The following is a 24,540-nucleotide window of genomic DNA, read 5'->3' as shown; positions in this document are numbered from 1 at the left end:
GCTTTATATCAATAAAATAGATGCTCTAAGGAGAGGAACGCTTTTATCTTGTGGGGAGCACTGCTGGCCACGTACCCTAATGTGAGCAGTCCGTTGCTACCTGAGGCCGCTGTTCAGTTGCTGTTCTCTACTTTATTTTCAACAGGGATTCAGTGACTCACTTTTTAGAATTCTAGAGAATATAAAGTGAGGTTTTAAAACATATCATGAATAGGAGTGCCTGGCTGGCTCAATTGGTGGAGTGTACAGCTCTTGTATTTGGGGTTGTAAGTTCAAGCCCATGTTGGGTGTAGAGATTATTTAAAAATACAATCTTAAAAAAAAAATCAGAAATATAAACAAGATTACATTTTTTATTTTTATTTTTTAATTTTTTTAAATGTTTATTTTTGAGACAGAGACAGAGCATGAACGGGGGAGGGGCAGAGAGAGAGGGAGACACAGAACCCGAAGCAGCCTCCAGGCTCTGAGCTGTCAGCACAGAGCCTGACACGGGGCTCGAACTCACGAACTGTGGGATCAAGACCTGAGCCGAAGTCGGACACTCAACCGACCGAGCCACCCAGGTGCCCCAAGATTACATTTTTTTTAAAGAACCCACTGTTGTTCACTCAGGTTTCCTTCCGGTTTCCCGGCAGGGTTGAGCAGTTTCCCTTACAGGTGGTCTGCACTCACCACTCTGCTCTTTGTGTCCTCCTTATGGGTGTAGCACTCAGCTAAGTGGTTCTGGTGAGAAAGGACACCACTGATGATGCACTTTAATATGTTTTCAATACACTATTTTATCTTATTTTTTACTTTTTTCAAGTGTGGTTTTTAAATTTTATTTTGAGAGAGGGAGGGAGAGAGAGACTCCCAAGCAGGCTTCACACTGTCAGTGCAGAGCCTGGCGTGGGGCTCCAATTCATGAACTCTGAGATCACAACCTGAGCAGAAATCAAAAGTCAGACACTCAGCTAACTGAGCCACCCAGGTGCTCTCAATATGCCATTTTATAGTTTGCATCTATTGTTACTTTAAGCAAGATACATACTGTGTTTTAAACTTGTTTTAGTTTTTTGAAAAGCGTGTGGTAGTAATATTTAAGAACTTTTGAAAATAAGAAAAATAAATTCTCTTGATGGATCAGTTTTCATTTTTCAAATTACCGTCCTAAAAGGAAACTTGGTGGTTTATTATGAGAGATTTCTCACCCTTGAGATTTGGATTATTTTTGTGTGTATATTTTATTATTGTTTTGCTAGGATCATTTCATTGAAAGAACCATTATGAAATGTGGCTGAGGTTGTTAGTTTTTCACTGCTAATAGAGGACCGATGACTCTTTAAAAGTCAAGTATGAGTTTGTAAACTTGTTAAAAGTGATGATATAAATGAGTATGTGGACTTTGATTAAAGCTTGCTTTCATATCATGAGATCATCTGCTAATGACTGTCATTGGTGATATGTACTAGAAGTTGAAGGTTGCATTGGAGTGTCTTACAATGAAATGTACTTGGCCTTTTAACTTTGAAGAAGTCTCTCTTACTCTCTTTGTGATGAAATTTCTGTCTTTCAGAGTAGAATGTATAATTGTTGCCAATGATGCCACCATCAAAGGAGGGACCTACTATCCCGTGACTGTGAAGAAGCATTTGCGGGCACAAGAAATTGCAATGCAAAACAGGCTCCCCTGCATCTACTTGGGCAAGTCACAAGAGTCGTAAAATGAATTATTTTCAGGTGGTAAAATGCAAGAGTGTTTACAAGGTTATATATGATGTCATCATTTTTTTTTTTTTGACAGAGTGTGGGGGAGGGACAGAGAGAGAGTGGGACAGAGGATTTGAAGCGGTCTCTGTACTGACAGCAGAGTCCCATGTGGGGCTTGAACCCCAAGCCAGGAGATGATGACCTGAGCTGAAGGCGGGCTTAACTGACTAAGCGACCCACACCCCCCATCATTGGGTATTTTTAAAAACTGTTGGTTTCTTCCATAATTACAAAAGAAATGCATGCTCTTTGCTGAAAACTCAGGAAGAAAATGTGAACAAGAACTACCCATAACAACATCACTGAGGAATAACCTGTGACAGTATTTTCATGTATGCCAGTTTTTTCTCTACATGGGTGTAGATTTTTTTTCTTCTATATATTTTCTTTTTGTCTTAACCTTAATGAGTTCAAAGTGTGAGAAAATAATAGTAAATATTTATGGATCTCTTGAGTGCTAGGTACTAATTTAAATGCTTTGAGTATGTATATAATTTTCAGCAAATGCAATTTAAGAAATTTAATTTTTAATGAAAGTAAATTTATGTTTGAAATTAAATTACACTTAAATCTAAGGGTATTTCAAAAGGAACATAAAAGCAAGGCAGTTTAAAATTGGCACTGCCTGGGTAATGGTTTAGTTTGGTGAAATACCAGCATATATATATTGTTCATTTTTGCAGGTGTTTGAACAGGTACTGACTTAGAGATTTTTTTCCCTGCAAAAGTGCATTTACCTGGGTGACTCACAGTGTGAACTTTGTTTTGCACATACAGAAAACAGCAAATGAGGCCCTACTGTTTACAGGTGCTGTGCCAAACACTGTAGGTAATGGAGTAAAGAGTATTATGTTGTCCCCATCTTGGGCAAACTTAAATGCACCAGAGACAGGATGTCATGTAGTAAATAACAAAAGACATGATGATTGTAGGCAAGAGTGGTGGGCATAGGACTAGCTAACTTTTCACAGCATTGTTTTTTGCACTCACTCTGTGCTGAACTAAGTAAGTGCTTTATATACATTATTTCATGTCACTCCAGGAATAGCTTCCTGGGAGAGCTACCGTTGTTACTTTGATTTCACAGGTGAGGAACAGGGAGCATAGAATGGCTAGGACATGCCGGTAATCCCACAGATATGAAGTAACCAAGCTCTTTTCCAAATTCAGCTGACCTTCTTATCCCCCACTCAGCCCTGCAGTATAAACAGTCCCAGAGACACTATGTGACAAACTGTCACATGAATTCTGCATGTGGCTTTGCATTGGTTTAAAAGAAAGAAAGATACTTTTTTTTTTTTTTTTTTTAGCTGTACTGGTTAAAAATTTGCGGTGTTTCTGGGGCTTTAGCTGGTCCTCAAAGGAGAGAATGTCCTAAATATTTCAAGTGGAATTTTGCACAGGGAGGAGTGCCTAACGGATTTGATGAAAACAGTGAATTTTTTGGCTGCGTTGGGGGACTGGAGAAAGATGCTGTTGAATAGTTTAGAACGGTGATAGGGCAAGTTTTGTGTGAATGTGATGAAGAACTGTTGCTGTCAGTGGTACACGTCTTCCTGTGTACAGCATGTTTCGTTCATTCAGACGTACTTATTTCTGTTATTTCCCTTGTCTTCAGTTGATTCAGGAGGCGCAAACTTACCTTGGCAAGCAGAAATATTTCCAGATCGAGATCACTTTGGCCGTATATTCTATAATCAGGCAATTATGTCTTCTCAAAATATTGCACAGGTAACTTCTCATTAATGAAAGGTATTGTTTTTTTGCTCCAAATGCCTTTGCCTGCTAGATAGCCTGAGATGACTTAAAACAGAATTTAACACAGAATGTAGATTTTTTTTCCCCCCACAGAAAGTGCCTTAAGGTCAGATTATTCTCTTAATTATGGGCATGCTTTTATGTTTTAATAAAGGCTGTTCACTAAAGGAAAAGAGTTTGTCAAAAGAAAGGACACTGTGTAATTGTTTTTTTTTAATTTTTAAATATTTTTAAATTTTTTTATTTTTGAGAGACAGAGCATGAGCAGGGGAGGGACAGAGAGAGAGGGAGGGAGACACGGAATCCGAAGCAGGCTCTAGGCTCTGAGCTGCTAGCACAGAGCCTGATGCGGGGCTCAAACCCACAAACTGTGAGATCATGACCGGAGCTGAAGTTCGACGCTTAACCGACTGAGCCACCCAGATGCCCCAGTAGTTGCTTTTTTAGGACTACACTTTGAGACATTCTGGTGTCTGAATGAGGAGACATGAGCAAAAAAGATTGTTGTAGCATTGTCCTAGCAAAAGTTAACAAATGACCTAGATGACCATTATTGGGAGATGAATAATACCATTTGTAGCTGTTAAAATGAATGAACTAGAGTTGAACTAGAGTTGCACGCATCAACATAAATAGTTGTAAAAATAATAGAATAAATGCATAGTCATTTGCTTTGTATGTAAATGTTAAAACCATCAAAAAAATCTATTACTTTGTCTTAAAATGTACATGGGAATCATACACGGAGCTTTAGGACAATGGATACCTTTGAGGCGGGAGGGAGGAGAAAGGGGGGCAGGCAGGAGGTTTCAACTATTTCTGAAATATTTTATTTCCTTAACACAAATCTGAAGTAAATTTGGCCAAATGTCAAGATTTGTTAAGACTGGATATTAGGTTAAAGTATTTATTATTCTGTAATCTTTAATCTGAAATACTTCATAACACTGATGCTTGTGCTTTGTTTATGTTTTGTTCCTGGATTTCTTAAGTTTGTAGTGTTTTTAGTAATATTCTAATGAATTAGCCTTTCCTCACAGATCTTTATTTCCTATTGATATAGTGCATTGTTGGCATTTATTATATATTTTATGTTATGCAGTGACTTTGTGCTTTATATATCTAAATAGAAACTTGAGCTTTGCTCACTTGTGCACAGAGGGTCCTTGCATTACATAATATGTAATTCTTACCATGGTGTTTGTTTTATAGGGGATATTGGCCCATCTAATCTGATATTATAACTTGTATAGTTGTACCAACCTTAATCTTACATTAGTTTCCTAGGGCTGCCATAACAAATTACCACATACTGGGTGGCTGAAAAATAACAAAAATTTGTTCTCTCAAGTTCTAGAGGCTAGAGGTCTGAAATGAAGGGGGCAACTTCACTGGGCTCTCTCAGAAGATCCTGTCCCTCGCCTCTGCCAGCTTCTAGTGGCTCCAGGTGTTTCTTGGGCTTGTGACTGTATGACTCTGATCTCTGGCTTGTTTGCCTTCTCCCCTGTGTGTCTGTGTCTTCTCTCTCTTATAAGGACGCTTGTCATTGGATTTAGGGCCCACCCATGTCATCCACAATGATCTCATCTCAAGTTCCTTACCTTAATTATGTCTGCAAAGACTCTTTTTCCAAATAAGGTCATAATCAAAGGTTCTAGAGATTCAGGTGTGGACATATTTGGAGGAGGTGGGGGCATCAGTCAACCCACTGTAGACGTGTCAGCTGGCATGCTTATTCTTTGCCCTGTCTTTCCATTCGTGTAGCTTGTAAATAATCAACATGTAACAAATATTTATGGTGGACCTACTGTAACCAGGCTCTGTTGGCGAATAGATTCTTCTGTGGAACCTAAAGCTTGAAGTGCTTTAAAAAACAGGTCTCTTTAGGGGTGCCTGGGTGGCTCAGGCGCTTAAGCTCTTGATTTCAGCTTAGGTCGTGATCTCATGGTTTGTGAGTTTGAACCCCGCTTCGGGCTCCATTTTGACATTGTGGAGCCTACTTGGGATTTTCTGTCTCCCCTCTGTCTCTGCCCCTCCCCTGCTCCCTCTCTGTCTCAAAATAAATAAATAAACCTTAAAAAAATGTCTTTTTAAAATTAAAAGTGTCCATATATTTTTGAGTAAGTAGTACCTGCCTATGATTTAAAAATCTGAAGTGTCTAAAGGGCATTTGAATGCTTTCCTTTTTCCTATTTTAGTTTCTTAAAAATGTTAACATCAGTATTTCTTTGAGCCACTTCTCTTAGCATTTCTTTTCTCTGTTTTACTCCAGTAGGAAGTTCAGGGTAAAGATTTACCTGTATTCTTAGAACTCTTGGAATTTGAGGAAAATTTCCAATTTCTCTTGTGTACTAGTTTCCATAGTGCCTTTTCTGATCTTTTCCCCAGTAAATGAGCCCTAAACCCGATGTCTGCACTGTAGCTATTGCTTCATACTTAACTGAAGAAGTCAGGCTGTGTGCGAGCACTCTTGTACTAAAAACATTGTGACTTTGCCTTCTTTTATCCTAGAAACAGTTGTCCCTCTTCCTCTCCAGGGCTAAGCTTTTCATTTATAATCCTAATGCCAGCCCCTCCTTTGTGCCTCATCATTTATTCCTCTTCTCTCTCTTACTCTAATATTTTCTCATCCACTTTTTTTTCTCACAGTCAATAACTGTGTTGACTTCTTCTGCATTTTTTTGTTTTATTTATTTCTTTTGAGAGAGAGAGAGAGATTGAGATTGTAAGTGGGGAGGGGCAGAGAGAGAGGGAGACAGAGAATCCCAACCAGGCTCTGCACTGTCAGTGCAGAGGGGATTGAACCCACCAACTGTGAGATCACCACCTGAGCTGAAATCAAGGGTCTGATGCTTAACTGACTGAGCCACCCCATGTGCCCCAACTTCCTCTGTTTTTAAAGGAAAAAGAAAAAGCACCAAAAGCCGTGACAAAAGAAAAGGACCTTTGCTAGCTTCTTCTGTTCCCTGAAGCTTCCCTCCTTCCCTGGATCAGCAGACTCCTTAAAAACTGACCTAGGACCTTTGTTCCTGACTGCTCACTCCATAGAACCTACTGCCTTTGGAAGTCCTACTAGCCTCCTAGAGACCAGATTCTTTTTTTTTTTTTTTTTAATGTTTATTTATTTTTGAGACAGAGAGAGAGCATGAACGGGGGAGGGGCAGAGAGAGAGGGAGACACAGAATCCAAAACAGGCTCCAGGCTCCAAACTGTCAGCACAAAGCCAGACGCAGGGCTCGTACTCACGGACCGTGAGATCATGACCTGAGCTGAAGTCGGACCCTCAACTGACTGAGCCACCCAGGCACCCCTAGAGACCAGATTCTTACTCCACATGACCTCTTTTGTTCCCTTTCCTGAAATCTTCCTTAGGCTTTGTGCCACTGGCTTTCCGTATTCCCCCAGGCTCTCCGTTTAATCCTCTCCACCCAGGAACTTGTCCTTAATGGTTTCATAAACTCTCATGACATCCCTTTCATATCCGTGATCTTTCCTGACCTCTCTCTGCACCTTGGGAGGTTCTGCTGTCTTTGTGGATTTCCCTTTGCTTCTTAGGGGCTCCAGCTAGACATTGAGCACATTCACTTCTCTACTGATGGTTCTTTCACCCGTGTCCCTGTTTGCTCTTGATGGTACTTCCTTCTTGAACTTTTCCCTAGGATTGAAACCTTGGTGTCATCCTTGACTCTTGCCTGCTTTTTCCCCTACCTGCCCCTACCTGATCATTTTGGTAAAAAAAAAAAAAAAAAAAAAATGTATGTGTGTGTGTGTGTGTGTGTGTGTGTGTGTGTGTGTATGTATGTATCTATATATAGATATATAAATCTGTCTTCTATATATTTCTCATCTTTGTATCCCCAGGAGCTCCTCTGGTGCTGGACAGATAATCAATACATAATAAACCTTTGACAAAGACCTGTCGATTTTTACCTTTGGATTGGCCCTCTCAGCTCCATTCCTACTGCCATCACCATGGGTAGTTCGGGCCTACATTACTACTTAGAGTATGGCACTAGCTTCACCTGTCTTGTGTTCCTGACTACCTAGTCTTTCCTTTTCTGTCCACTGTACATGTTACTGTAGCATTACTCTTTATCTGGTTCCTGGCTCAAAACCATAATTTATATAAAACAGACTTCAGACTTATTAGCCTGGTACGTAAGACCCCTTGTGGTCTAGTTCCGATCTTATGTTCTGGCCTTACTGCCCACTGTCAGTCTGAACCACTCACTGTTCTTCATATGTACCATGGCCTTTCATGACTGCTCAGGTCCATGTTGGGCCCTCTCTTCCCCATTCCTTGCAGTCTAAGTCTCCAGTCCATTTTCCAAATGCATCTCAGATGCCATCTCTTGCAGGAAGGCTTCTCCTTGAGCTATACCTTAATAATGACGTTTATTCCTTTTCTCTAGATATATCCTAATTTCCCTCATTAGACTCTAAGCCTCTTGAGATAAGAGACACCATCAGATAAATCTTTATATCCTCACACATTTCCCTGAGAAGGTACTTAGTCAATATTTATTTAAAAAGTGAAACTCTTGGGGTGCCTGAGTGGCTCAGTGGTTAAGCGTCCCGACGTCAGCTAAGGTCATGATCTCATGGTTCATGAGTTCGAGCCCTGCATTGTGCTCTGTGCTGACAGCTCAGAGCCTGGTGCCTTCTTCGGATTCTGTGTCTCCGTCTCTCCCTGTTCCTCCCCTGCTTGTGCTCTGCCTCTCTCTGTCTAAAAAATAAATAAACGTTAAAAAAAAAAAAAGAGTGAAACTCTTTATGACTATTCAAGTGATATCTGATGTACTGAGTATATCTTACATTTTAATGTATGTTTTATTATTTACTGAGGCCTTGGCTTGGATGGATAAAAACAAGTTCTTATACTTTATTTTTTTAAAATTTTTATCCATATACTTTATTACATGAAGCAATCACTTGTTTAACTCCAGTTATGTTACATGTGCATTTTGATAGGGAACTCTAGCTTCTTTATTTGTTCAGTTCCTTCTTTCCTCCCCAATGTTGGTTTTTATTTAATGTTATTAACCTTGCCCATTATAGGTCCACTTATCCACTTATTTCTAAGATACATGTCTCTTGACAATCATATCTCTGTTATTTCCTGTATCTTTGCAGTGGTAAAAATGTAGACAGATTTTTACCAACCTGGAAGGTTTAAAATTTTTGTTTTTGCTCTCAAGGAGAAAAGGCAGTTACATAAGACACCTACCTACATCTGTATTCTCTTGTCATCTTTCCCTCCTTTCTGGTGTATTTTAGAACTTGTTTTTTTGTTTTTGAAGTTTAAAGACTTGGCATACAGGTGTCTGGTGGTCTTACTTGGAGTCTCATGTCCTGAGGATACCTCACCTGGGCTTTCTCTAAACCCATGCCTGATGTCTTAATGATCTTGGAAACATTGCTTCTGTTATTTTCTGTATTGTGGCTCCACGTTGCTGGCTTTTGAAGTGTGAGGCGTATAATTCTCTTCAGAGGTGGGATCTTTGTTTTCTTAGGTCTCACATTAGCATTAATTTTTAAAATTAGTGGACGGGGTGCCTGGGTGGCTTCGTGGGTTGAGCGTCCTACTCTTGATATTGGCTCAGGTCATGATCGTGGGATCAAGCCCTGCCTTGGGCTCCATGTTAAGCATACAGCCTGCTTAACATTCTCTCTCCCTCTGCCTCTCTCCCCTGCTCACGTGTTTCTTTGTCAAAAAAAATAATAATAATTTAAAATAATTTAAAACTTAGTGGTGGTCTGGTTTAGCTGGATCTTTGCCCTGCTGCATCATCCTGTTTGACTGTAATCCTTTAGTGCACCAGGAACAAAATGTTTCCACTGTGACTAACAGTATATTTCTTCTGAAATAGTCGTTATTCATCTAGCCATGTGGAGGTGCAGCTCCTGTTTTTCCTTCGCGTGTCTGCCTGTTCGTTCTTCTTTTGGAGATGTACTTAAAATTATTTCAGGTGTCCGTGCTTCCTTCTCTCCTTCCCTGTCCCCACTTCCACCCTCTTGGCTTAGCTAATTATTTTTGAAATTTAGTTTCTTTGCTTCAGATCACGGTAATTGTTTTGAGGGACTTAGTTAAGACAGGCACCGTATATCATTTTTTTTTTTCCGTTCAGAAAAGTTGGTTTTATTATTTTTTAAATATTTATTTATTAAAAAAATTTTTTTAACGTTTATTGATTTTTGAGAGACAGAGAGAGACAGAGCATGAGTGGGGGAGGGGCAGAGAGAGAGGAGACACAGAATCTGAAGCAGGCTCCAGGCTCCGAGCTGTCAGCACAGAGCCCAATGCGAGGCTCGAACCCATGAACTATGAGATCATGACCTGGGCCAAATTTGGATGCTTAACCAACTGAACCACCCAGGCACCCGAAAGGCGGTTTTATTAAAGAACACGGATAAGACCCATGGGCAGAAAGAGCTGCCCATTATTTTATTTTTTTTATTTTTATTTTTTCATGTTTATTTATTTTTGAGAGAGAGAAAGAGAGCATGAGTGGGGTAGGGGCATGAGAGAGGGAGACACAGAACCTGAAGCAGCCTCTAGGCTGTGAACTGTCAGTGCAGAGCCTGATGTGGGACTTGAATCCACAAACCATGAGATCATGACCTGAGCCAAAGTCAGATTCATAACCCACTGAGCCACCCAGGTGCCCCAAGGGCTGCCCATTATTTCAAAAATGCATTTCAGCTTGTCCATGTTGTCACATAGGGCCTAGGGAACAAAATCACTGATTGCTTTGAGGCTGATAAAAAGGAAGAAACAGGATATTCTGGATAAGGTGGACTTTTTGTTTTCTGTGCACATTTTAGCCTATCTATTTAGCACAGATAAGCATGAGTACTCTAGAATCAGTGGTGTGATCGGTCAGTATAATTGATTGTGATTTAAATTTTGGAGAGCTAATGAACTGATATGTGAATTTTGTGACTTTAAAAAAAATTTTTTTTTTTAATTTACATCCAAATTAGTTAGCATATAGTGCAACAATGATTTCAGGAGACGATTCCTTAATTACCCTTACCCATTTAGCCCATCCCCCCTCCCATAACCCCCCCAGGAACCGTCTGTTTGTGCTCCATATTTAAGAGTCTCTTATGTTTTGTCCCCCTCCCTGTTTTTATATTATTTTTGTTTCCCTTCCCTTATGTTCATCTGTTTTATCTCTTAAAGTCCTCATATGAGTGAAGTCATATGATATTTGTCTTTCTCTGACTAATTTCGCTTAGCATGATACCCTCCAGTTCCATCCACGTAGTTGCAAATGGCAAGATTTCATTCTTTGTTGTTGTTGTTGTTGTTGTATCTTTTTTAATTTTACAGATTTCATTCTTTTTGATTGCCACGTAATACTCCATTGTGTGTATATAGGTGTATATATATCACATCTTTATCCATTCATCCATCAATGGACATTTGGGTTCTTTTCCATACTTTTGCTATTGTTGATAGTGCTGCTATAAACATTGGGGGTTCCTGTGTCCCTTCGAAACAGCACACCTTTATCCCTGGATAAATACCTGGTAGTGCAATTGCTGGGTTGTAGGGTAGTTCTATTTTTAGTTTTTTGAGGAACCTCCATACTGTTTTCCAGAGTGGCTGTACCAGCTTTCATTCCTACCAACAGTGCAAAAGAGATCCTCTTTTTCCACACCCTCTCCAACATCTATTATTGCCTGAGTTGTTAATGTTAGCCATTGATTTGTATTTCCCTGATGATGACTGATGTGGAGGGAGCATTTTTTCATGTGTCGGTTGGCCATCCGGATGTCTTTGGAGAAGTGTCTATTCATGTCTTTTGCCCATTTCTTCACTGGATTATTTGCTTTTTGGGTGTTGAGTTTGATAAGTTCTTTGTAGATTTTGGATACTAACCCGTTATCTGATATATCATTTGCAAATATCTTCTTTCATTCTGTCAGTTGCCTTTTAGTTTTGCTGATTGTTTCCTTCACTGTGCAGAAGCTTTTTATTTTGATGAGGTCCCAATAGTTCATTTTTTGCTTTTGTTTCTGTTGCCTCCAGAGACATATTGAGTAAGAAATTGCTGTGGCCAAGATCAAAGAGGTTTTTGCCTGCTTTCTCCTCGAGGATTTTGATGACTTTCTGTCTTACATTGAGGTTTTTCATCCACTTTGAGTTTATTTTTGTGTATGGTGTAAGAAAGTGGCCCAGGTCCATTCTTCTGCATATCACTGTCCAGTTTTCCCAATACCACTTGCTGAAGAGACTGTCTTTATTCCACTGGATAGTCTTTCCTGCTTTGTCAAAGATTAGTTGCCCATATGTTTGTGGGTCCATTTCTGGGTTTCTGTTCTATTCCATTGATTTGAGTGTCTGTTCTTGTGACAGTACCATACTGTCTTGATGATTACAGCTTTGTAGTATAGCTTGAAGTCTGGGATTGTGATGCCTCCTGCTTTGGTTTTCTTTTTCCAGATTGCTGTGGCTATTCGGGGTCTTTTCTGGTTCCATACAAATTTTAGGATTATTTGTTCTAGCTCTGTGAAGAATGCTGGTGTTATTTTGATAGGGATTGCATTGAATATGTAGATTGCTTTGGGTAGTATTGACATTTTAACAATATTTCTTCTTCCTATCCAGGAGAATGGAATCTTTTCCATTTTCTTGTGTCTTCTTCAATTTCTTTTATAAGCTTTCTATAGTTTTCAGTGTATAGATTTTTCACCTCTTTGGTTAGATTTATTCCTAGGTATTTTATGGTTTTTGGTGCAACTGTAAATGGGATCGATTGCTTGATTTATTTTTCTGTTGCTTCATTGTTGGTGTACAGGAATGCAACTGATTTCTGTGCATTGATTTTATATTCTGCAACTTTGCTGAATTTATGAATCAGCTCTAGCAGTTTTTTGGTGGAATCTTTTGGGTTTTCCATATAGAGTATCATGTGACTTTTATTTTTTAAATGGAGGCTCTGTAGGTAGAGGAAGAAAACAATGTGATATAGGCAGTATTTGCTTTCCACACTAACTTGAAATTGAAAAAGAAGAGAGCTTTAAAAACATATACTTTTAATGGCTTTTCCATCAAGCAGCTGAAACGTTTCCCCCCTGTAAGTTATATTACATTTATCACCGTGTACCTTTGAACTGGATAGTCTTCTGCAATTTCTCAGTGGAAGGATAGAGGTCTAGAGTTCACACAGCCTTTCAGAATTAGGTATAAAACCTCTTGACTCTCTCTCAGACCCTTTCTGTAGGGCAGACTGCTGACCTACAATATGTAATTTCGTTTTGGTGCAATGAGAACCAGTCTCTCTTTGTTTAGGCAAGACCTGGAGGGTAATGAAATTTTGTCTGAAGTTTTTGCAGACTCTTACTTCTGTTTTGTAGAATCTCATTTCCTTTTTTAAAAGAGTTTTTAATTTTTATTTATTTTATTTATTTTATTTCTACTTTTTTAAGTTTATTTTGAGAGAGGGGAGGAGAGAGAGAGAGAGAGAGACAGAACACAAGTGGGGGAGGGGCAGAGAAAGAGGGAGAGAGAGAGAAGCCCAAGCAGGCTCTTGCCACCAGTGCTGACTCCAATGTGGGGCTTGAATTCATGAACCGTGACCTGAGCCAAAATCAAGAGTTGGATGCTTGACCAGCTGAGCCACCCAGCGCCCTATTTTTTATTTTTTAAGTAGGCTTTATGCCCAGCACAGAGCCCAACGTGAGGCTTGAACTCACAATCCTGAGATCAAGACCTGAGCTGAGATCAAGAGTCAGGTACTCAACTGACTAAGCCACCCAGGTGCCCTGCATCTCATTTCCTGTTACTCAAAATTTCTGCTTGTGCCTTCTCTGGTAGTGATGGCAGGCAATGTTATAGTCAGTTACATATCCTTCTTAGCCTTCTTGCTGCTTTCTTGGTCTTGATTTAAGTCTTGAGTCACCATGGACCTCCTCACCCTGTGGGAGAGACCTCTTGGCTTGTCCACATTGCAGGAAGCCCACCTCATGGGTGACTGGGTGGACTGTAGCCTCTCAGTGGAGTTCTTGGGAGTTGTTCTGTGTTCTGATGCACATGAGAGTCACTCTAATGTCTCCCCTGATTTGGTGCATGTGTTGTGCCCCCAACACAAGCCTATACCCTGAGTGTGCTCAGTATACGTTATGTTCACACATCTTACTTATGCCCTTTTAATGTCCTCTTAATAGAGAAAGCAGCAGAATTTTCTTCCTTGGGGTCTACATCATTTGTCCAGCATGGGCAGCGTGAGATCGTTGTTGTACCACAGACAAATGCTTTGGGACAGGGAAAGCCGTTAGAGCTGTTTGGCCCCGGGGTTCCTGTGCTTTGTGAGAAGAAGGAGCAGACGCAGTGGCAGGGCTCTTTTTGATGGACATTCACCCTGTTCTGCAAGTAAGCGAATGGCTTAGAATTAAATGATGAGAAGAGGAGATTCTGTGACGGTGGTAACTTCTCTAATCTAGGTTCTTTTATTTAATTTTTCTTTTATCAGAATTTGCTTTAGAGATGCTAAGTTTAATGTCTATGAGATACTTGTGACTAGCGTGGCCTGTTTCTTTTTTTTTTACATTTATTTATTTTGAGAGAGAAAGAGAGCATGTGAGCAGGGGAGGAGCAGAGAGGGAGAGAGAGAGAAAATCACAAGAAGGCTCCACACTGTTGGCACAGAGCCCAACATGGGGCTCAAACCCACAAACCATGAGATCATGACCTGAGCTGAAACCAAGAGTGGGACACTTAACCGACTGACCTACCCAGGCACCCCTAGCCTGTTTCTTATTGATAAAATTTGAGAATTTTGATTCTTATATACTTAATAATTCCAGCTCTTTTTTTAAAAATTTTATAATAGCTTTATTAAGATCTAATTCACATACCATACAATTCACCCATTTAATATGTACAGTTCAGTGGTTTTTAGGATATTCCCCGAGTTGAGGCAATTCTAGTACATTTTCATCACTCCAGGAGGAAATGCCATATCCATTAACAGTCACTGCTTATTTCATTCCAGTCTCTCCAGCCCCTCGCAAGCACTCATCTGACTCTATGATTTGCCTATTATTCATTTCATTTGAAAGGGATCATATAATAAGTGGTTTCTTTCATTTAGCAAAATGGTTTCAATGTTTACCCATGTCTTTTGGTTTTTCATTACTCTCTGGGATGGTACAGCATTCTGTTTATGGACTGTCTCCCATTTCTGCAATAGGGGAATGGTTTACTGAAGGGCAGCAACAACAAATAACTTTTTTTTTTTTTAAGTATTTTCTGTTTTTTTGGTTTTGTTTTTGATGTTTATTCATGTTTGAGAGGCAGAGACAGAGTGTGGGTGGGGGAGGGGCAGAGAGAGAGGGAGACAGAATCTGAAGCAGACTCCAGGCTCTGACTGGTCAGCCCAGAGCCTGATGGGGGGCTCGAACTCATGACCTGAGCTGAAGTTTATTCATGTTTGAGAGGCAGAGACAGAGCACAAGTGGCGGGGGTGGGGGGGGGCAGAGAGAGAGGGAGACACAGGGTCTGAAGCGCAGACTCCAGGTTCTGACCTGTCAGCATAGAGCCCTATGTGGGGCTCGAACTCATGAACTGTGAGATCATGACCTGAGCTCAAGTCAGACCCTCAACCGACTGAGCCACTCAGGTGCACCAACAGCAAAGTACTTCTAAGCAAAGACCGTCCCAAGGCTTCAGATGTGCTTCAGTTGTAGTTACTTTAGATGCTTTTTGATCTCTGTGATAGTTATCCATTGCTGCAGAACAGAGTACCCCAAAACTTGGTAGTTGAAAGCACCATTTTTTACCTCACAGTTGCTCTGGGGCACAACTCTGAGCACAGCTGAGCCGGATCCCCTACCTCTGGGTCTCATGTGGCTGCAGTCCTCTTCAGTCTCCGTTAGTAAGGGTCTGCCCCGGCTTGCTCACGTGGTTGTTGGCATGATTCAGTTCTCTGCAGGTCTCACTCATTTTCTTGTAAGTTGTTGGCCAGAAGCATGTCTAGGTTCCTTCCCAAGTGGGCATCCGTATAAGTTACCACATGTCAGCTAGATGCATTAGGGTGAACAGGCAGGTGGGCAAGAGAGGGAGCCAGCAAGGTGGAAGACAGAGTCTCTCATAACTTGATCACAGGAGTGACACTTGCTATAATCTATGTATTAGAAGCATGTTACCAGATTTTATAGGACGTGGATACCAAGAGTCAGGGATCGGTGGAGGCCATTATCAGTTCGTGCAAGAGAAGTGGATTGTTGATTTCCTTGGCTTTGGAAATGCTTTGGAAAAAAACGCATCTGAAGTGCCCTTAGGAATATGGCAGAATTCCCTAGTATAGATGCACTAATAATTTGTTAGCGATTCACTTGTGAAACTTTTCTATCAAACTGGTAGGTCTTTTCTCCCCCTGAGATGGCATGATGGCATTTAGCTTCATTTCCCTCATTTTTATCTTAACTACCTTTTGACAAACAGATTCTTCTTTCCTTGTTTACCAGCCACCCTGCCTCTCATCCTTGGTCTCTGAATATTTGCTGACAGTTGCTATTGCTTTCTTTTGCTTTCAGTTTGTTTTCATGGAACCCTGCTATGCCTGTTTAGTTCTTCAGGGCTTTGAAATTTGTCCCTTTTTAGATTTTTACTTCACTGTGACTCTTCTCTACTTCCTTGACTTTTATTTTTTTGGTACTGAAATAGTTTGAACTGTATCTGCTGTTCGTGTACAGAGAGCAGGCTGATAAGGTGAAATTGTGTCCTTTACTCCTGATAGAACCTTAAAAAAAAGCCCATAAAATATTTCAAAAATGCGGAAAGAACAGAGAATAGTACAGTAACAGAATGGAACACTCATGTACCCTCCATATGGATTTATGAAGTGTTAAGATCATTTGTTTTTTTCCCTCAGATTTTTAAAGAACTCATTAACAGTTGGTGTATTGGTTCAAAATGCTGTGTCGATGGATGTGTTGGTTATTTGCTATCTTCGTTTTCATGAACACTGTCACAGTGAATGTTTCCGGTGCTTCTTTCCTTGTTCAAGAACTTTTCTAGCCATAGATACTTCGAAAATAAACTTCTGATTGATAAGCAAACACAATGCGTGATAAATACTTGTAATATGTTGGCAGTGCAATTTTGCAGCCATTTTTAATAACATACATGAAATAGGGAAAAATACTTTTTGTGACTGCCATTTAGATGGAAAAATGTTAACTCGTGCTGTCTTGCATCTTTGGATTGATACTAGTGTAGCATTTTCATTTCAAAATGGGTATTTGTATGACTGTAAGAAAACTGATAGAATGAATATTGGAATTAGTAGCAAAAACTGCTTTCATATGGTAATTTAAGAAAATAGCCATTACATACTTTTAAAAATTTTCTCTGATATTATTTATGCCTACTTAGACATAATCAGCCAAACCCATATTTATTATTCTTTGTGTCTTATTAATCTGTAAGTAAGAGTTGTTTTTAAAGCTTTATTATTTTTTTTTATTTTTTTTTTTAATTTTTTTTTTTTTTCAACGTTTATTTATTTTTGGGACAGAGAGAGACAGAGCATGAACGGGGGAGGGGCAGAGAGAGAGGGAGACACAGAATCGGAAACAGGCTCCAGGCTCTGAGCCATCAGCCCAGAGCCCGACGCGGGGCTCGAACTCACAGACCGCGAGATCGTGACCTGGCTGAAGTCGGACGCTCAACCGACTGCGCCACCCAGGCGCCCCTAAAGCTTTATTATTGAAAATTTTAAATACCCATAAAAGTAGAGAAAATAATACTGCGAATACTCAGGTACACATCACCCAGGTTCTACACAATTGACTTTCTTTTGAGCAAGATTTTCAACTTTGATGCTAACATTAGTTTTATATTTAGAACATACCATATTCATTGTTACACACAATATTAACACTCAGAGAATTATTTCACTATTTCAGTGAGGTAAGTGGTAGTTGTTGAGAAGACTTATTATTAGTTTCAACACAGTTTTGCTAATGTTTGGGTGGCTTGTGGAGTTTCTCCTCTCAATTAAGTCGATCAGGCTAATGGTCTAAATGGCCAGTCTTCTCTCTCACAGGGAGACTGTCCATAAGTTTTGTAAAAAACGTGATCTAAGCCCTTCAGAATGCTTTGATAGAAGTAGTTACAAAACTATTCCAAACATTCGGAGGACCATTTTTAAAAAGAACTATAGGGACCAGCTAGTAATATCTCCTGGTACTACAACGTTTATGGAACTGTAGATCCAGAGACTATAATTAACTCTTTGAGCCTTACCTCAGGGGTTTCTTGTCTGCTTGCATTGCAGATAGCAGTGGTCATGGGCTCCTGTACGGCAGGTGGTGCTTATGTGCCTGCAATGGCTGATGAAAACATCATCGTACGCAAGCAGGGCACCATTTTCTTGGGAGGACCCCCATTGGTAAGAACATAGTTTTGATTGATTGGTTGATTGATTGATTGAAGTAAAATATACATAATATGAATTTTACCATTCAAACCATTTTTAAAGACACAGTTTTGTGGCATTAAGTGTATTCACTTTGTTGTGCAACCATCACCCCCATCCACCTCCAGCAGTATCTCATCTGCTCTAACTGAAAATCTGTACGCATTAAACACTAACTCCCCATTCTCCCCAACCTCCACTGTCCCTGGCTACTCCAATTCTACTTTTTCTATGACTTTGACTGCTGTAGGTACCTTGTACAAGTACAGTCATACAGTATGTATCCTTTTGTGATTGGCATATTTTACTTAGGATAAGGTCCTCAAGATTCACTATGTTGTTGCATATGTCAGAACTTCCTTTTTAAGGCTGAGTAATAGTCCATTGCATGTATATACCATTTTGTTTATTCAGTCATCCATCACTGGGCTTTTGGGTTGCTTCCACTTGAGGGTGTTGTGAATAATGCTACTGTGAACATGAGTATACAAATATATTTGAGTTTCATGCTTTCATTTCTTTTGGGTATATGCTCAGAAGTGGGATTGCCGGAGCATGTGATAATTTTGTGTTTAATTTTTTGAGAAATCATTTCTTTTTATTGCTGAATAATATTTCATTGTATGGATAGGCTGCATTTTGTTTATCCATTTATCAGCTGATAGTCATGTGGGTTGTTTCCAGTTTTTGCGTATTATGAATAATGCTGCCATGCACATTCACATCCAGCTTCTTTTAAGTTTATTTACTTATTTTGAGAGAGAGAGCGAGCGCGCACATACACACATATGAGCAGAGGAGGGGCAGAGAGGGACAGAGAGAATCCTGAGCAGGCTGTGTGCCGTCAGCATGGAGCCCGACACAGGGCTCCAGCCCACGAACTGTGAGATTATGACCTGAGCTGAAATCAAGAGTCAGACACTTAACTGACTGAGCCACACGGGCGCCCCCACATCCAGGTTTTTGTATGGATATGTTTCCCTTTATAGTGGTTATATACCTGTGAGTACAGTTGCTAGGTCACATGGTAACTCTGAGGTTAACATTTTGAGGAAATACCAACCTGTCCAGGGCATATTTTATATGCTTGGCAACAGTGTGTGAGGGTTCTGATTTTTACATTTCCTTGCCAACAGTTGTTATTGTGTATGTGTTTGATGATAGCCATCCTAGTGGATGGTACCTCATTGAGGTTTTGATTTGCATTTCTCTAATGGTTAATGACATTGAACATTATTCATGTACTTGCTGGTCATTTGTGTATCTTCTTTGGAGAAATGTCTATTCAGATCCTTTGCCCATTCTTTTATTATTTTTTTTAAGTTTATTTTGAGAGAGAGAACATGCACGTGGGGGAGGGGCAGAGAGAGAATCCAAGCAGGCTCTGCCCTGTCAGCGCAGAGTCCAAAGTGGGGCTTGAACTCATGAACCGTGAGATCATGACCTGAGCTGAAATCAACATTTGGACGCTTAACCAGCTGAGCGACCCAGGTGCTCCAAGATCCTTTGCGCATTTGTAAAATTGGGTTGTCTTTATTGAGTTGTAAGAATTCTTTATATGTTCGGTATACAAGTCTCTTTTCACATATGTGATTTGCACATATTTCCTCTCTATGGATTGTCTTCACTTTCTTAATGGTATCTTCCTTTGAAGCATGCACAGTTTTAATTTTGATCAAGTCCACTTTATGTATTGCTTTTCTCTTTTTGCTTGTGCTCTTGGTGTCATATATGTGACGGCTTTGCCTATATTGCAAGATCATGGAGATTTAATACTTCAGTTTCTTCTCAGTTTTATAGTGTTAGCTCTTTTAGGTTTGTAATCCATTTTGAGTTCATGTGGGTAGGATTTAAGGAAGGAGTCTGATCTTGTTTTGTATGTGGATACACAATTGGCACAGGATCATTTGTTGAATGGCTGAAGAAATAAACTTTTACTTCTTTTTTCTTTTTCTTTTTTTTTTTTTGAGTCAGTTCAGTCAACATGAATTTCTTGAGCACACTTTTTTTTAGAGAGAGAGAGAGTGGGGAAGGGCCAGAGAGATCTAGGGAGAGAGAGAGAATCCCATACAGGCTCCGTATTGTCAGCGTGGAGCCTGACAAGCGGCTCAAACTCACAAACCGTGATATCATGACCTGAGCCCAAATCAGGAGTCAGAGATATAACTGACCGAGCCACCCGGTGCCTTACTTATTTTTTCTTTTACATAAGTTGCAGTGCTGTTTGACTCAGGGTCAATAACAAGCCGATAAATTGTTAGGTGAAAAAAAATAGCAAGGTGCTTGCACATATGTCCACTTTTTGTAAAATGGGGAAATTATACATTTATGCATATATATAATGCATGTATATGCATATAATGTGTATGCATATAGAAACTCTAGAAAAGATACAGTAAACATAGTTTAAATGCAGAGGAGATGGAACGGGGTGGGAGAGACACTTTTGACTTTTTTTTTTCTGCACATAAACATTTTGAGATCTTTAGCTCTCTGAGCCTTGTGAAAATATTACTTTTCAAAAAGGTTAAGTTTTGGGGCGCCTGGGAGGTGCAGTTGGTTAAGCGTCCGACTTCAGCCAGGTCACGATCTCGCGGTCCGTGAGTTCGAGCCCCGCGTCGGGCTCTGGGCTGATGGCTCAGAGCCTGGAGCCTGTTTCCGATTCTGTGTCTCCCTCTCTCTCTGACCCTCCCCCGTTCATGCTCTGTCTCTCTCTGTCCCAAAAATAAATAAACGTTGAAAAAAAAATTAAAAAAAAAAAAAAGGTTAAGTTTTTATAAAAAGGAACAATGTAGAATAGCTATGAGAGGTGCTCTAAATTTCTAATACTAGCAATCTTTATGAATCACTTGTAGGGCCAGCTATATAATTTGCAGACCTCAGTGCAAAATGAAGATACAGGACCCCTTGTTCAAAAAGGAAGAAAAAAATACTGTTAAAGGTACTAAAATATAAAACATTTTCCTTCTGTCGTACCTTTGCCTGTCACGGTGTTTTTTATTTGCTATTTAAGGACATGTTCTCTCCAACATGGAATACACCCTTTCCCTGGCACTCATGCTTCCAGTGGCCCACCATTCAACTCCTGATGGACATATGACCTCCAAGGGTATACAGCCTCTGCTCTAGGATGTGCTTGGTATCCAGATGGGCAGAGGCAAAAGGCTGTCCGCTAGCTCCCACCTCCACTGAGTCATCTGCTAGAGAATACACATCAGCACTGCCAGCCCAGGATCGTGCCGGTGCTGCTGTGCTCCACCCTGAGATGCCAGGGGGTGCATGCCTGACTCCTGATCCTCCCTGTGCCCATACCAGGCCCCCACTGGGGGCAGGTGTAGCAGTTGCTTTGCGGGGGCAGGGAAGAGCAGATAGGGCAGAGCCCAGTGCCCAGGCATCAGTTGGCAGGAAAGCAGGGAGCCAAGAACCCTTTCCACCGAGGTGGGGGGAGGCAGACCAGGCAAGAGTTCTGAACCCCAGCACATAAGCCCCATCACTGTTCATTTACAGAACACAAATTCAAAGATAAAATTAGAAAATCTGGGGCACCTGGGTGGCTCAGTTGGTTAAGCGTCTGAATCTTGATTTCAGGTGATGTCATGATCTCACTGTCATGGGGCCTACTTAAGATTCTCTCTTCCTCTTCCCTCTCCTACTCATGTGCATATTCTCTCTCTCTCTCTCTCAAAAATAAATATCTGTATCTCTCTCTCTCTATCAAAAATAAATAAATAAAATTAGAAGTTCAATAGGTAACTACTGAGCATTAAGCCCTAAAGCACAGGGCCCTTCGGCGAGGGGGCTCCTGCACACCATTACCGGTCACTTGCCTGTGATGCAGGACTGAGGAGTGGATTACGTAATCCTAGACTCTTCCCCATTCCCTCTTTGCTCAGCTCCATTCCAGTGTTGTTCAGTAATGCTGTCTTCACTCTGCTGTGCTTGTGTCACAGTCTGGTCGCAGACTTCAGAGGGATAAAGGGAGGGTAGGTGAAGACACAGGTGATTACTACATCTTAGAAAAATGTCCCATTATTTAAATGAAATCTAAGAATGTTATTAGGTAAGAGGAAGAATGTCAAGGATATTCTAGAACTGTGATATCCATATGATGGAATATTATTCAGCCATAAAAAGGAGTAAGTTCTGACACATGCTACAACATAAACCATGAAAGCATTATGTCAGACACAAAAGGAAAAGCTTTGTGTAGTTCTGCTTCTATGAAATATTTAGAATAAGCAAATATGTAGAGACAGAAAATAGATTAGTCGTTGCCAGAGACCAAGAAGAGGGTAGAATGGGGAGTGTCTGTAATGACTATGGGCTTTCATTAGGGAGTGATGAAACTTCTAGAATTAGGTGGTGTTGATGGTTCCACGTTCTTGTGAAGACACTAAAAAACACTGAATTTTATTCTTCAGGTGTGAATTTTGTGGTATGTGAATTCTATCTCAGAGAGTAAGTTTATTGCTTTAAAATTCTGTCAAAAAAATCATCTTTGGTTTTGGAATAGTAACACAAATTTATTTTAAAAAGTATGTTGAAAACAGCTTATGCTTGCTTTAATGTGAAAAACGTGTATTTTCCAAATGGTTGTGTTCATTTTTAATAAATTTTATTGAGGATCAGATAAGCCTGAAGAGCTGCCATTTTATACGTAATAAAAGCCTGAAGGCATTATTCAAAAGGCTTCTGATATCAATTATTCTTTAATATTTTTCTAGTTATATATGATACCTATCGTTGGGTAATGAGAGGAGAGAATTCATTCAAAATTTACCTTTGTCTAGTGAAGGGTATATACTTTCAGTAGTTCGTATGTGTTTTTCCTTAAAGAATGAGTAAAGATGGGACTGACACCTTTTTGGGACTGTAGGCAGCATGAGAATACTGGAAGAACACTAGCTGTTTTCAAGAGAAAGCTTTTTCTAATGTGCAGTTGCAGTGTCCTCCAGTCGGTGGGTTCAGATTTACCCTGTGCCTCAGCCAGGAGTAATGAGGCAGCCAAAGTCAGCAGTTCTCTTAGACAACTCGACTCTGTCCTGTAGTCTCCCACTGAAAGACATGGTTACGGGTTAAAAAAAAAAAAAAAAAAGCAGCAGCCTCATCCGCTTCAGGGTTCTAAATTTTGACACTTGTTTTATTGAAAATTGAAAAAGATTTTGTGCATGATGTGGGGTTGCGTTGCTATAGCTTTTAGTCACTTAAAGTGGCTGGAAAAATGCATAATAATAAGACCAATTTTTGAAGGATCTTTTTGTTCTTCGGTCTTCTGAACTTAATGTTTAGTAGATTGAGCTCTTTTTGATTTTTATCATCTTTGCACCTGTCACAGTATCCGACATGTTGTGGGTGGGTGTTCAGTAAATATTAACCAATGACGAATCCTTATTTTATCAGTTGATATTAGTCAGAACCCTGGAAATAAGTAAATAGAACATAATGGTTGTTTATTCCTTTTTTGCAACTTTAAATATCCAGACACCTCTTATAATTAGTTATTGTCTGGGCTGAATGCTATTTTACAATGAATATTTTGGGAAGAAGAGAACCAAGAATTTAGTCCTGTGGGTGGAATAATTGGAGGTGAAAATTTTAGTTACTTTTCCGTGTGCAATAATATTTTATTTAAGACAGAGCTTTTTTTTTTTTTTTAATGTTTATTTATTTATTTTGAGAGAGAGATAGTGTGGGAGCATGAGCTGGGTGAGGCAGAGAGAGAGGAAGAGAGAGAATCCCATGCTATCATTGCAGATCCTGACACAGGGCCCGATCCCACAAACTGTGAGATCATGACCTGAGCCAATACCAAGAGTCGGATGCTTAACTGACTAAGCCAAGACAGAGCTTCTGAGGTAGGGAGTAAGTCCTTGCTACGTTGCAGTTTAGATAAATATTCATTATTCTAATAAAAACATGTTTCTATTTGAAGAAAAAGAAACCAGTCAACCCAAACAGGTAGGAATCAATAAGCAATTCCTAAGGGATCAGGTTGGCGTTTAGCACTAAATAATTTTTCTTTTTTTTTTTTTTTCTGTTAGAATTTCTCAGGCTGTAATTAAGTCATTTGTAATTTATTACTTGAGTTTCTTTCTTTTTGGTCATATTCTGCTGAATCTTAGTAATCTTAGAGATTTTTTTTTTCGCCATCTTAAAGGTATTGTACCTTTGGTATTGAAGAGTTTGTGATAGTTACTGGAATTTTTCAGGATAGCCAAAAATGGCATTAATTCATAAATTTATTGAGCATTCAAAGACAAATACATCACAGTTCCTGTTATCAAGGAACTCACAGTATAGAGAAGACAATAGAGACATGTGCAGATTATTGACATACGATCTGATAGGTGCCCTGTTGGAGGTGTATGTGGAGTATTCTTGGACCACAGATGAACAAGCATTGTTCTTTTAATTGCTGTGGAGACTCCTTAATGATGAAGAGGCCTGGGCAGGTCAGGAGAATCCACATAGAGCAGCTGGGGTCTAAAGAATGAAGGGGGATTCCTCAGGTATGTGACAGAGAGCAGGGAGCCCAGGTAGTGGGAACAGCATATGCACAGACACAAATGCTTTGACATGCATAGGAGAAGGAGAAGGA

The 24,540-nt window shown here is 39.9% G+C and overlaps 1 protein-coding gene across 1 annotated transcript in view; it reads left to right on the top strand.

Moving 5' to 3' along the window:
• MCCC2 (methylcrotonyl-CoA carboxylase subunit 2) overlaps positions 1-24,540 on the top strand; it is a 73,078-nt gene that overhangs the window by 22,064 nt on the left and 26,474 nt on the right. The window contains exons 5-7 of the mRNA XM_025924524.2: positions 1,559-1,686; positions 3,371-3,483; positions 17,802-17,915. Of these exons, the coding sequence (XP_025780309.2) occupies positions 1,559-1,686; positions 3,371-3,483; positions 17,802-17,915 (355 nt within the window). The remainder of the gene's footprint in view (positions 1-1,558; positions 1,687-3,370; positions 3,484-17,801; positions 17,916-24,540) is intronic.

This window comes from Puma concolor, chromosome A1 (assembly GCF_028749965.1).
Source record: "Puma concolor isolate L17-30 chromosome A1, mPumCon1.1.hap2, whole genome shotgun sequence".
Classification (NCBI taxonomy): domain Eukaryota; kingdom Metazoa; phylum Chordata; class Mammalia; order Carnivora; family Felidae; genus Puma; species Puma concolor.
The sequence above is the reverse complement of the archived record's forward strand: the minus strand, read 5'-3'. Positions and strand labels throughout refer to the sequence as shown.